Source organism: Perognathus longimembris, chromosome 26 (assembly GCF_023159225.1).
Source record: "Perognathus longimembris pacificus isolate PPM17 chromosome 26, ASM2315922v1, whole genome shotgun sequence".
NCBI lineage: Eukaryota > Metazoa > Chordata > Mammalia > Rodentia > Heteromyidae > Perognathus > Perognathus longimembris.
The window spans coordinates 5,592,153-5,605,369 of NC_063186.1; the positions used below are offsets into that span (position 1 = coordinate 5,592,153).

Here is a 13,217-nt window from a genome sequence, read left to right on the forward strand (position 1 = left end):
AAGCCGGGCACTGGTGGCTCATGGCTGTAATCCTAACTACTCAGGAGGATCTGAGAATTGAGGTTCGAAGCCAGCCCAGGCAGAAAAGTCCGCATGAGACTCTCACCTCCAATGAACCACTCAAAAACAGGAAGTGGTGCTGTGACTCACGTGGTAGAGCGCTAGCCTTGAGCACAAAGAGGCTCAGGGACAGCCCCCAGGTCCCGAGTTTAAGCCCCAGAACCAGAAAAAAAGAATGCTGGGGAGATGTTAGGTTTTTGGTAGCGTTTCAGGAAATATAACATAGGACAAGGGTGACAGGAAGCAACTATTTGCGGCGTCCCAACCTCTTCCCTTCAGTGCTCATCAGAAGATTGACTGGCATGGCTGTTGGAGAGCCTGATCGCCAGGACCGGACTCTGCCAATACTGAATCTCTTGGACAAGGAAAGCTGGTCCTCTGTCATGGTAATCTGGATGCTGGCTATGCAGACAAATGAACGACGTCACTTTAGGACAAATGCCATCGCTCTGCTTCTCTGGCTGGTTCTAACACAAACCGAAACAAGTAATCTTAAGGATAGGAAAAACCAAGCAGATACTTCCAACATGGCCAGCAGAGCTGGTCAAATTAGATGGTCACATGTGACCATCACTCCGGAAGGGATTTCCTTTTCTACTAGTAGACAGATGAGAAAACCTGCACATATTCTTGATAAAGAGAATCAAGTGCCAGTTATGGGGCTTGAACTCAGGGGCTGGGCACTGCCCTTGAGCTTCTCTTGCTCAAGGCTAGCATTCTACCACGTGAGCCACAGCGCCACTTCTGGCTTTTTCTGTGTATGTGGTGCTGAGAAATCGAACCCAGGGCTTCATGCATGCTAGGCAAGTACTCTACCACTAAGCCAAATTCCCAGCCCCTTAAATAGATAGTTTACTCAAATATATCCTTAATATTAAAATCATTGTTGGGACTGGGATGTTGCTCAGATGTAGAACACATATATAACGGGCATGCTCCAAACTTCAAAAAATAGGAAAAAAAGTTGCTATGATGCCAATTAAAATATTTGTAAGTCTGCTAAAATAACAGGATCAAAAGTTTCTCTGGAAAAAAAAGTTTCTCTGGATAAAAAGACAGCTGCTGGGGGCTGGGAATATGGCCTAGTGGTAAAGTGCTCGCCTCGTATACATGAAGCCCTGGGTTCGATTCCTCAGCACCACATATATAGAAAAAAGCCAGAAGTGGAGCTGTGGCTCAAGAGGTAGAGTACTAGCCTTGAGCAAAAAGAAGCCAGGGACAGTGCTCAGGCCCTGAGTCCATGCCCCAGGACTGGCAACAAAAACAAAACAAAAGACAGTTGCTGGGCAAAATGAGGCTATATTGTGTGTGGTCCTAATATTCAGAAATAGCTGACCTTTTTTGTGGGGATTTTTTTTTTTTTTTTTTGGCCAGTCCTGGGCCTTGGACTCAGGGCCTGAGCACTGTCCCTGGCTTCTTCCCGCTCAAGGCTAGCACTCTGCCACTTGAGCCACAGCGCCACTTCTGGCCGTTTTCTGTATATGTGGTGCTGGGGAATCGATCCTAGGGCCTCGTGTATCCGAGGCAGGCACTCTTGCCACTAGGCTATATCCCCAGCCCTGTGGGGATTTTTTTGTTTGTTTTGTTTTTGGCTTTTCTTTAAACAGAACAACGTTCTGTTAATGTAACTATTTGAAGAAAAGTTGGCCTCAAAGTATAAGAGAAATTGTGAAAGACTTTGAAATAGACCAAAAAGATTAAAGACTTTTTTTTTTTGGTGGGGCTTGAACTCAGGGCCTGGGGGGCTATTACTGCTGAGCTGCTTTTTTACTCAAGGCTAGTGCTCTACCATTTTGAGCCACAGTTCCATTCCTGGTTTGGGGGTAGTTAAGAATCTCAAGGACTTTCCTACCAGGTTGGTTGGTTTTGAACTGCTATCCTCAGCGTCCTGAAGAGCAAGGATTTTAGGCATGAACCACCAGTGTCGGGCCTCTTCCCACCCCCTCCCCTGGCCAGTCCTGGGGCTTGAACTCAGAGCCTGGGTGCTATCCCTGAGCTGCTTCTGCGCAAAGCCAGACCTCTTACTACGTGAACCACAGTTCCACCTGGCTTTTTTGGTCGTTTACTGCCTGGACTGGCTTTGAAGGGTGATTCTCAGATCTCTGCCCTCTTGAGTAGCTAGGATGACAGGTGTGAGCCGCGGGCATCGGCTTTGTTTTCACAGTGGCGGGGGATGGAATCCAGGAACTTGTGTATGCTAGGCAAGTGCATACCATCCAGTTCCATGCCAGCCCTGAAGACTGTGTCTTTGATAACGAATTCTGAGGGGGATTTTTGGCTTTTGAACCATGTTACACCCCAGTAAATTGTAAAAGATAGATGGAAATGCAAGTAATATGCAGGAACATATAGATCCTATTCCTCTAGCTAGCTCTGCGAGGCCTGTAAATGAATTTCAGGGCCATTTTCATTGCATACCTGAGTGGGGCAGCATGTACCTGTTGTTCATTACAGCAGAGGAACCTGAGGTCCAGGCGCAGGCTTAAGCAAAAGTGAGACTATCTCAAAATGACCAGGGAAAAAGGGAGACGTGGCTCAGCCATACAGCATCTGCCTAGCAAATACAAGTCCCAGAGTTCAAAACTCAGTGCTAAGCCTGGTGCTGGTGGCTTATGCTTGTCATCCTAGCTACTCTGAAAGCTGAGATCTGAGGATCGCCATTCAAAGTCAGCCCAGGCAGAAAAGTCTGTGAGACTCTCATGTCTAATTAAAACCAGAAGTGGCGCTGTGGCTCAAAGTGGCAGAGCTCTAGCCTTGAGAGAAAGAGCTCAGGAACAGGGCCCAGGCCCTGAGTTCAAGCCCCATAACTGAAAACAAAAACCTCCGTGCTAAAAACAATCTTTATTATTGTTTTGTTATGTTTTTTTTTCCTTTGGTGGGAGTCTCAGTGGTAAAGTATGTGCTTAGCATTACTGAGGCCCTGGGTTCAATCCCCAGGACAAAAATAATTTGATACCTAAGTCTGAACAATTATTATTTCTGGTATGTGTGCAGGTCCTGAGGCTTGAACTCACAGCCAAGGCAAGGTCCTTGAGCTTTTGCTCAAGGCTGCTAATCTATCACTAGAGCCAAAGCTATATTCCCAACTTTCTGGGTGGTAACTGAAGATGAGTCTCACAGACTTTCCTGCCCCAGCTAGCTTCAAACCAGCAACCTTAGACCTTAGCCTCTTGAGCAACTAGGATTACAGGCTAAGCCACAGGGACCCAAGCTGAAAAGTTAAACATTCTTGCTGGGTGTGGTAAATCAGACCTACAATTCTAGTTCCTAGGGAGAGTCAAAGATAAGGTATACTAGAGCTCACAGGTCTGACAGCATGGGCAAAAAAATAGAAATAACTAGCCAGGCGCCGGCGGCTCAACCTGGTATCCTAGCTACTCAGGAGGCTGAGATCTGAAGATCATGGTTTAAAGCCAGTTCAGGCAGGAAAGTCCATGAGACTCTTTATCTCCAATTAACTACCAGGAAAACAGAAGTGGCGCTGTGGCTCAAAGTGGTAGAGTACTAACCTTGAGCAAAAGCAGCTCAGGGGCAATGCCCAGCCCTAGGAGTTCAAGCCCCAAACAACAGCAAAAACAACAAACCTAGACTTTAGCACCTTATTTTGTGTGTGTGTTTGTTTAGCCAGGACCTTACAGACAGCCTAGAACTCAGTAGGAATCCTCCCTCTCAGCCTCCAGAGTGCTGAGATTAAAGGCATGCACACCCCCCCCCCCCCCCCCCCGTCCCCGCACAGTTTTAAAGGAGGACAAAGGTCACTGGTCTAATCTATTTTCTTTTCCCTATAGAGTCCATTTGGTTTCCTGAACTTTTCCTCTAGAGATTCTGGAAGAAGATGAGGCTGACCCATAAACATTTTTTTAGGGTAGGGATGGAAACTACCCCCAAGCAATGGTGATAACTCCTCCACAACTCAGGGCAAAACCAGAGGGAAAGATTGATCTTTATCAGTGGCCTTACCAAAACTGCCGGTTCTGTCAGCTATTCACACCTCAATCCCGTCCCTTCTTCTCTTCCTTTTCTTCTCTCTCTCTCTCATTCTTTCAGTTTTGGCTAGTCATGAGGCTTGATCTCTGGGCCTGGATGCTGTCCCTGAGCTGCTTTTGCTCAAGGCTAACTAACACTCTATTACTTGAGCCACTGCACCACTTCAGGTTTTCTGGTGGTTAACTGGAGATAAGAGTCTCTCAGACTTTCCTGCCTGGACTGGCTTTGAACCTGGATCCTCCTACCTCAGCCTTCTCAGTAGCTAGGATTATAAGGGTAAGCCACGGGCACCTGGCTTTTTCTTCCTTTTCAATAAAACTTGGAAGGTCTTGTGAACCCTTTGAAAATAGACTTTGGGGGTCACTGAACCTCATTACCTATTTTTTCCCCAGGTGGCCACGTTAAACATGACTTTGTTTTTTTCTCATTGCCCTTCACCACTACCTGTCTCATATCAGGACAGGTGGCTGAATGAATCCAGTCTGCTGGGACTCCTGGGAGCCTTGGCTTTTGCTCCATTATTCCAAGAACATTAACACCGAGAGACTGAATGTACAAATAAGACAATAACCAGACCAGATGTAACAACAAACCTTGCATCAATCATCTTTAGCCACTACCCTAGAAAAGCAACGCATTAGCCATAATAACTGGCCTACTCTAAGTTAAGACATATAGCAAGCGAGACTATTATCCAAATGAGCTGAAGAAAGCCAAGCAAAAATCCCCTGTAAAAATCAACCCCAAGCTGGGAACTTGTCATCCTTGCTACTTCAGGAGACTTGAGATCTGAGGATCGTGGTTCAAAGCCAGCCTAGGCAGAAAAGATTGTGAGGCTCTTATCTCCAATTAACCACCAAAAAAAGTTGTGGCTCAAGTTGTAGAGAACTAGCCTTGAACAAAAGGAGTTCAGGGACAATGCCCAGGCCCGGAGTTCAGGGACAATGCCCAGGCCCTGAGTTCAAGTCCCAGGCGCAGCACCAAAAAATAACCTCCAAACAAGGAGAATTTGATAACAGCTAGCTCCCCTTATTTTTGTCCCCATTTTTCAACTTATGACCAAGTCAAGAAAGCCAAATAGGCTCTCCTTTCAATCACACAGGATGCTCCAGCTCTAATTCTGTTTGGAACTTCTCATGTCAGTGGCCTTCAATTAGGAAATACTGAAGTCTTCTCTTTTTTCCCCACCACTGTAAAGTTTATCTGCTCCAGGGTTGTGGTATGGCTCTAGTAGCAGAGCACCTATTTAGTAAAAAAAAAAAAAAAAAAAAAAAGCAAAGCTTGTCTATTCCTTTGCTTGCCTTTAGGTTTCTGTACCTTCTTCTGCCTCTTCGCATTTGGTTGGCATATAAGACACAAGGTTCTAAATTGGGAAGAATATTGCTTCTATCTCCTAGGGCCTAGCTAGCAAGGTGCTATGGCAGTTACCCTGTATCCTGTTTTCTAACAGCACTGGAAAGCCAGGCTGCAAGGCCACTTAATTATGTTACTCAAAAAGCCAAGATCTATGTGGCTGTATGCTTCCCAGGGCATCTTAATTACTGGAATTCAATAGATTTAATTTACTCCAGCACAATTAAGTGTTGCAATGACAGTAACACAGACTAACCACCAGAGTTAATGGTCTATCCTCCTTTCTGTGTTCTAATCTTCAAGGTATTGTGATTTTTTTTTTTCTTTTTGGCATCAAAAAGTAAGTGCTGAATTTAGTCATTGTAACTCTCAACTTGACATGGCAAATTTCCCAGCAATTGTAGAAAATTGTCCCCTTGGGACAATTTTAAATTAGGCTCGTGCAACAAAAATGTACATTTCATTTGAAAGCTTTTGTGCAGGTGTGCCCAAGCGGTCAAATCCAATTAAACAGAGCCAAATGCCTTAATAGATGAAGATTTACTTTTTCATTAGGCTGTCTCTAGAGAGGGTTCAAGTAAATAAAACAGTGAAATTCCAAAAAGCTAATTAAAAAAAAAAAAAAGCAAGAAGTTGGGTCATAGTGGCTCACACCTACAATCCTAGCTACTCAGGTGGCCGAGACCAAAGGATCACGATTTGACACCAGACCAGGCAGGAAAGTCCGTCAGACGCTTATCTCCAATAAATTACTCAGAAAAGGGTGTTAAGTGGTGCTGTGGGTCGGGGCTGGGGATATGGCCTAGTGGCTTGAGTGCTTGCCTCCTATACATGAAGCCCTGTTGGATTCTTCAGCACCACATACACAGAAAACGGCCAGAAGTGGTGCTGTGGCTCAAGTGGCAGAGTGCTAGCCTTGAGCAAAAAGAAGCCGGGGAATAGGCCCTGAGTCCAAGGCCCAGGACTGGCCAAAAAAAAAAGTGGTGCTGTGGGTCAAGTGGTAGAGAACTAGACTTGAGAAAAAGAATCTCAGGGACAGTGCCCATGCCCTGAATTCAAGCCCCGGGACTAGCAAAAAAATCACTATTCAAGAGCACAGAGCTGAGAATCCTCAACTCCATGCCTATGATCCGGGTGGAGCAGCAGGGACCTATCCCCACAAAAGGCAGAGCAGATGTCACAGAAGAGACTGGCAAGTACTCATAACCTTTCTTGGCCGAGGCATTGTGTTCAGTCCTGAAGCTTTTGCCTGAGAAAATCCGAGTGGATGGTCCCCGGAGCTACCCACTGCTGCAAGAGGCCAATTCCATTATTGTGGGGTCAGTGGGATGAGCTAAACCTGGGAGCCCCCAGGTTCACAAGAGAGCCTCCATTGGATGATCCTGTGTGAAAACTCAATGCTCTGCATGAGATGGAAGATTTGTTTGCATTTTGGCAACTGTCCACAGATGCAAAACTTTTTTTTTAAAAAAAGTCACAAACAGCTGGGCGCCCGGTGGCTCGCGCCTGTAATTTTAGCTACTCAGGAGGCTGAGATCTGAGGATCAAGGGTCAAAGCCAGTCCAGGGAGGAAAGTCCGTGAGACTATCTCCAATGAACCACCAGGAAATCCGAAGCGGAGCTGTGGCTCAATGTGGTAGAGTGCTAGCTAGCCTTGAGCTGAAGAGCTCAGGGATAGTGCCCACGAGCAACACCCCCCCCCCAAAAAAAAAAGTCACAAATAGTATATGGCTGTGTCTTAGAGACAACCAGGAGACATTAACAACAGAAGGAATTCCAAAAGGATTTTTTTCTGTAAATAGTGTTTAAGCACTCTGGAATGCCTCTTAGATTTCATATAAAGATTTTTCTTGGACATTTTTCCTTTAAACATACTTGGAAGGCTTTATGTAAGAAGAAAGCTGGGAATAGTATCTAATAATGACTTTTAAAAACCCAAATTATCCTGTAACTCTTTTGTCAGGAGGCTAGACCCAAGTGTGAGTTTCAAAGCTGCCTTGTCTTAGAATTAAAAATGTGCTCCCAAAGCGGATGTCAGTGGCTCATACCTGTAATTCTAGCTGCACAGGAGGCTGAGATCTGAGGATTGTGGTTCGAAGCCAGCCTGGGCAGGAAAGTCCCTGAGACTCTTATCTCCAATGAACCAACTTAAAAAGCCGGCAGGAGAACTGCGGCTCAAGTGATTGAGCCAAGTACCAGCTTTGAGTGACTTTGTACGAGCACACACACACACCAAGTGGCTTATATTTATAATTTCAGCTATTCAGATATAGAGGATGATGGTTTGAAGCCATTCCAGGTAGTAGAGTCTGCTATATTTCATCTCTAAATAACCAGCAGCCGGGTGGGTTCAAGGTGTGGCTCAGGTGGTAGAGCAGTGAGTGACGCAAGTAAGAGGCCTTGAGTTCAAACCCCAGTCTAGCCCCAACCAAACCCAACCAAAATCCAGGCCAGAATGGGCTACAAAAGCAAGATCCTTCAAAGAACTCAGTACAATAATAGACCAAAGGTACTGCCTGTAAAAATGTAGCTCCCTGACTTAGGAGTGGGGCCTCAGTTTCCCACTGGCCCTCAAGGTTTAATATGGTTTCTACAATGAGTTCTGACCAGACTAATGCTATCATCAGACTAGCAATTACAGCTCACCTGCCCCTCCTCTGAGAGAACTACTTACTTTGCTATTAAGGACTCAGGAAGCCTATACCTGACTCCCTTTTCTAGTCCTTAGCCAAAGTACTATGGTGACTGAAAACGTACTGACATTTATCAAAAGCTTAGAGCTTTATGAATATTGTTTCATTCCCTCTTTACATCAAGGAGAGGGGAGGGTCCGCATCAATATTATCATTGTACAATGAAGGAAATTAGTAACATTCACGGTTTGTAAAGAAATTATGGAAGACTGGAACTTAGGAAGTCTTTAATAAGCCCTGAACCTGTAGGTGCCAGACAAAATAAAAGGCAAAATGAACTCAAAGCGGAAAAACAACAACAAAACCCTCCAGCAAACAGTCCCACATACACAAAAAATACATGAGAAGTTAATGATGTCTGTTTTCTAGATTGCATTTCAGTAATTAGGACACCTACCTTCATCCAATTATTTAGTGGTAAAATACAGTTCAAAATTAGTGAGACCCTCCGCTCATTCCACCCCCCCTCCACCAACCCCCAGCTGAAAACAACCAACAAAAAAAACCCCACAAGAGCTAATGCTACAAACCACAGACTTTCAAAATGATCCATCACTATATATTGTATCCTGGAAATGTGGCCACGGTTTTTTTGTTGTTGTTATTGTTAGTAACAATATTATTTTCTTTTTGGGCGGGTGGGTCCTGGGGCTTGAACTCAGGGTCCAAGGCACAGTCCCTGAGCTGCTTTTTGCTTTAGGCTAAGCACTCTCCACTCCTGGCTTTCCCAGGGTTAATTGGAGATCAGCATCTGAGAGGCCTTCCCCGCCCCCCCCCCCCCCCCCCGCTGGCTTCCAATCATCCCCTTCAGATCTGGGATTCCCACAGACATCAACCCACTTAGTCCCCCCCTCCCCCCCTCCCCCCCCCCCCCCCCCCCCCCCCCCCCCCCCGCCTCCAGTTCCATGCAATCTGGCTTCTCCCCCTTGCCCAAAACACCTAAAATAACCATACCAAGTTAGCCTTCCAGCTTGTCATTTCCTCAGGAAAAGTAACTCTCCTCCCCCCCTCCACCCTCCACCCCCCACCCTTCTTTCTAGATAGTAACCTCCAGCCTTGCAGCCTTTGGGGGGTGTGGGGGGGTATTGTGGGCGGGGGACCCAGCCTTGGGTGCCCTGTGGGGGGGGGGAGGAGCAGGAGGCCAGGGCAGAGGGGAGGGGGGTGTGTATGTGTGTGTGGGGGGGTGTTGGGCCTGGTAGCTCCCTTTTCCTCCTAGAGGGGAGTATGGGGGGGGGGGAAGAAGATGAAGAGAAGGGGGGGAAAGAGGGAGAGAGGGGGGAGAAGGGGAGAGGAGGAGGGAAGAGAGAGAGATAAGGGAAAGGGGGTGAGGAGAAGGAAACATGGGGGGGGGGGGATGCAGTTACCTCAGAGGCCCGCCCGGTCTCCACTTTAGGCGGCGAGCAATTAGCAGCTGGCTCCCCCGGAAGTCACTGGACGGGGGGGGGGGGGGGGGGGAGGAGGGGGAGGAGAGAGAAGGGGGGTCGCGTGCAGCGTGTCCCTCCCTCCCTCCCTCCCACCCCACTCTTTCCCCACCAAGGTCCCGCGTCCCACCCGACTCCACACCGGCCCCGGGGTTTATAGTTCCGGGTGGAGGGGGGGGGGGGGAGGAGGGAAGCAGCCGGACGACCGAGCGTGGGACGCGCGGCGGCGGCGGCGGCGGCGGCGACGTTGACTGACAGGAGGGGGCGCTACGCCCCGCCCACTCCTCCTCGTCCTCCTCCTCCTCCCCCCCTCCCACCCGACACAGCCGCGAGGGCGGGGCGGGGGCGGGGGGCGCGCGCGCGCGCGGCGGCCGCGTGTCAGCTGCAGGCTGTCGGGAGGCAGGTGCGTGTCCCTTTAAGAGGCCCGAGTGGGTGGCCGGGAGAGGTGAGAGGGAGGGAGGAAAAGTCCGTGACGCGACGCGACGTGACGTGACGTGACGTGACGGAGGTGGGGGGAGTGGGCGTGGCCGTACGCGGCTCTTCCCGCCCCGCCCTCCGCGGGTGAGCGTGCGTGCGTGTGTGTGTGTGTGTGAGGGGCGAAGGAGCGCGCGCGAGCGAGCGAGCGGCTGGCGGGCGCCGGAGGGGGGGGGAGAGAGAGAGGGAGGGAGGGAAGGAGGGAGGGAACGGAGAGGGAGGGCGAGGGCGAGCGAGCCAGCGACGCGGGCCGCCCCAGCCGCCGCCGGGCCGCGTCCCCTCCCCGTCCCGTCCCCTCCCCTCCGCGCCGCCCCTCCCCTCCCGCGCGCCCCTCCCCCCCCGTGTCGCGGGGAAGGAAGGAGGGGGGGGGGAGAGAGAGAGAGAGAGAAGCCGGAGAAGCCACCGGGCTCGGCGTCGCCCGCCGCCCGCCGCCCGCCATGAAGCAGCTGCGGCCGCAGCCGCCTCCGAAAATGGGGGATTTCTACGACCCCGAGCACCCGACTCCGGAGTAAGTCTGCAGCCGGGTGGCGGCGGGGGGGGGGGTGGGGGTGGGTGAAGTCGGGATGCGGTGAGGCGGGAGGGGGGGTGGGGAGGGGGGGGCAGGCGCTCGCTCGCTCGCTCGTCCCCGTCCTCCCCCCCCCCCCTCCTCCTCCTCCTCCTCCTCCTCCTCCCCCGGCCTCCGCGCCGGGCCGCCGGCGGGCGCGTCCTCCTCCTGACGGGGCTCTCGGGGTGACCGGCGGCGCGGGGGGGGGGGGACTAACGGGCCCCCAGGCCGGGGCGGCCTCGCGCGGCGGGGGTGGGGTGGGGTGGGGGGTCCGGGGGGGTCCGTGGGGAGGGTGGTGGTGGAGGGGGGGGGAGAGGAGAGAAAGCAGGCCTGAGGGCCGCCCGCCGCTTCTTTCTCTCATCGTGATGATCGTCCCCCTCCTCCTCCTCCTCCTCCTGCTCTCGGGATAGTTTCCGGGGGAATGGGGGGTGGTGGTGGTGGAGGGGAGGGTGAGGGAGGAGGGGGGGGGTTTGCTTCTCCCGTGCCCACCTCCCGCGCGTCCGCCCCGGTCCCCGGCGGGCCGGCGTTGGCGCCCAGAAAGAAGAGAGTCGGGGCGGGCGGGCGTCGCAGCCATGGTTGGTTGGTTGTTGGGGCGGCCCGGTGGGGGAGGGGCGGCCGCCGCTGCTGCTGCTGCTGCTGCTGCCACCACCACCGGAGGGGGGAAGAGTGGGGAGGGGAGGGGGGCAGAGAGCGATCAGCTCCCCCCCATCACCCCACCTCACCCCCCCAACTCCCACCCCGCGCGGGGTAACCAGGGCCAGGTCTGACCTCTCCTCCCGCGCGAGTTTCTTCTGGTGTCTTCCCTCCCCCCCCCCCCCCCCACCCCCGCACGACCAGGTCCTGCTGCTTGCTGCAAAGAAAAGCAGCTTTCGACCCTCCCGATCCACCACACACACACATACACATTCACACTCACACTCCCTACCCACTCCACCCCTCCCTCTCCCCCCCTCCCCCCCCCCCCCCGGGTGCTCGAGGCCCGGCCCAAGAGGGCGCCGACGAGCCTAGGCCGAGAATCCCCGGGCTCGAGTGGAAGTTCACTCCCGGCGTCCGGCTGAGAACGACGGCAGGCAAGGTCGCAACCGGAAGGGCCTAGCGCACACGCGCGCGCGCGCGCGCACTCACACACACACACACACACACACACACACACACGCTCGCGCGGGCGCGGTTCAGCGCGCCCGCCCGTCTCGTCTGGCCTTGGGCCGCGAGGAAGGCACCCCCCCAACTCCCCCACCCTACCCCACCCCACCCCACCTCCCCCGCGCCTGTGTATATATGGAGCTTGATTTACTTTGATTAAAAGAAATATAGGATTATTTTTCCTTCTGGGGGACTCCTTTACCTTGCCCCTTGTGAATGCTTCCGGGCTGCCCCTTCTACCACACACGCACACGCGCGCACACACACACCTACCTTTTGGGCACCTGGGCTTTTTTTTGTAATAATGGTTGGTTGAGGTTTCTGTGGCTCCCTCCCCTCACCCCCTACACACACACACACACACACACACACACACACCCGTGGTTGAGGTGACACTGCAGTGTTGTTTGTCCACATAGGTTTTTCTTCACAGCTTGAGGTTCTGCAGACACTTATTTTCCTTGGTGAACTGGAAGCCCTTCACCTAAATGGATGACTTGGATTTTTTACGCCTTGTTGAAGCCTTGACTTTCCAAAACCCAGAATCATTTGAGGAATGCTCTAAAGAAGACAATGTTCTGGAAAACCGAAATAAGAGTTGTGTTTTTTGTTTGTTTTTTGCCCAGTAGTTTATTTTTGTTGTTTTCAGTCGTGGACATTTTTACTTGTCAAGGCTGTATCTGCTGCTCGTACTTCTGATACCTCAGAAAACTTCCCTTCTAGATCCTAAGGAGTCCTTTTCCTTGTTAGCGTTGAGAGGGTGGGGCAGTGTTCCCGCAGAGCTGTCAAACTTTTAAGGACCAGGAAGATCCCAGACCTGTTGCTCTTTTGACACCTTTTATCCCCCACCCCCCTTTCAGGTAACACCTTGCTAAATCTTTTCACCACTTCTGGCTCCATAGCTGTTAGGTTTGAATGCAGGGCGGAAGGATTTTCTCTGAGCACAAAAAAGAAGTCATACTGCTTTTGTCAAACAATCCAAGGGTGGGAAGTTAGCTCAGTGGTAGAGCGCTTGCCTAGCATGCATAAAGCCCTGGAATCGATTCCTTGGTACCACATAAACAGAAGAAGGCTGGGAGTGGTGCTGTGGCTCAAGGGGTAGAGTGCTGCTAGCCTTGAGCAAAAGCAGCTCAGGGACAGTGCACAGGCACTGAGTTCAAGCCCCAGGACTGGCAAAAAGTAAATAAATAAAGCACAGTCCATCTCTAGGCATAGTAAGCGAACTCAATATGGTGGTTCCTTTTCTTTCATGTGCACTTCACCATGGATTAATGTTATTTTGACTAAATTGATTTACTGCAAAATCAGTCCAGTAGCAAAGCTCATGCTACAGGGTTTGGCTTGAGACTTGAAAAACCTCAAACAGTTCTGTATCATGATTCAGTAAATGCTAATTGAGCGCTTAACCAGTGCAAAGTAACTCACTAGCCTTTGAATGGGAAAGTGCCTGTTTTCAGTTCCTCTTACCAGTTTTGGTGCAGTCCTTTCACTTCCTGGGGGGGGGGGCGGGGACACAATTTTTCACACATGCAGGAAAGTGGA

The 13,217-nt window shown here is 51.1% G+C and overlaps 1 protein-coding gene across 5 annotated transcripts in view; it reads left to right on the plus strand.

Annotated features, from left to right (window-relative positions):
- Positions 1-10,394: 10,394 nt before the first annotated feature.
- Positions 10,395-13,217, plus strand: part of Setd2 (SET domain containing 2, histone lysine methyltransferase) — a 55,361-nt gene continuing 52,538 nt past the window's right edge. For all 5 annotated transcript variants that reach the window (XR_007209207.1, XR_007209209.1, XR_007209208.1 and 2 more), the window contains exon 1: positions 10,395-10,496. Coding sequence is in view for 2 of the 5 variants with exons in the window: in XM_048334405.1 (XP_048190362.1) it covers positions 10,426-10,496 (71 nt within the window). In the remaining 3 variants the exon portion in view is untranslated. The remainder of the gene's footprint in view (positions 10,497-13,217) is intronic.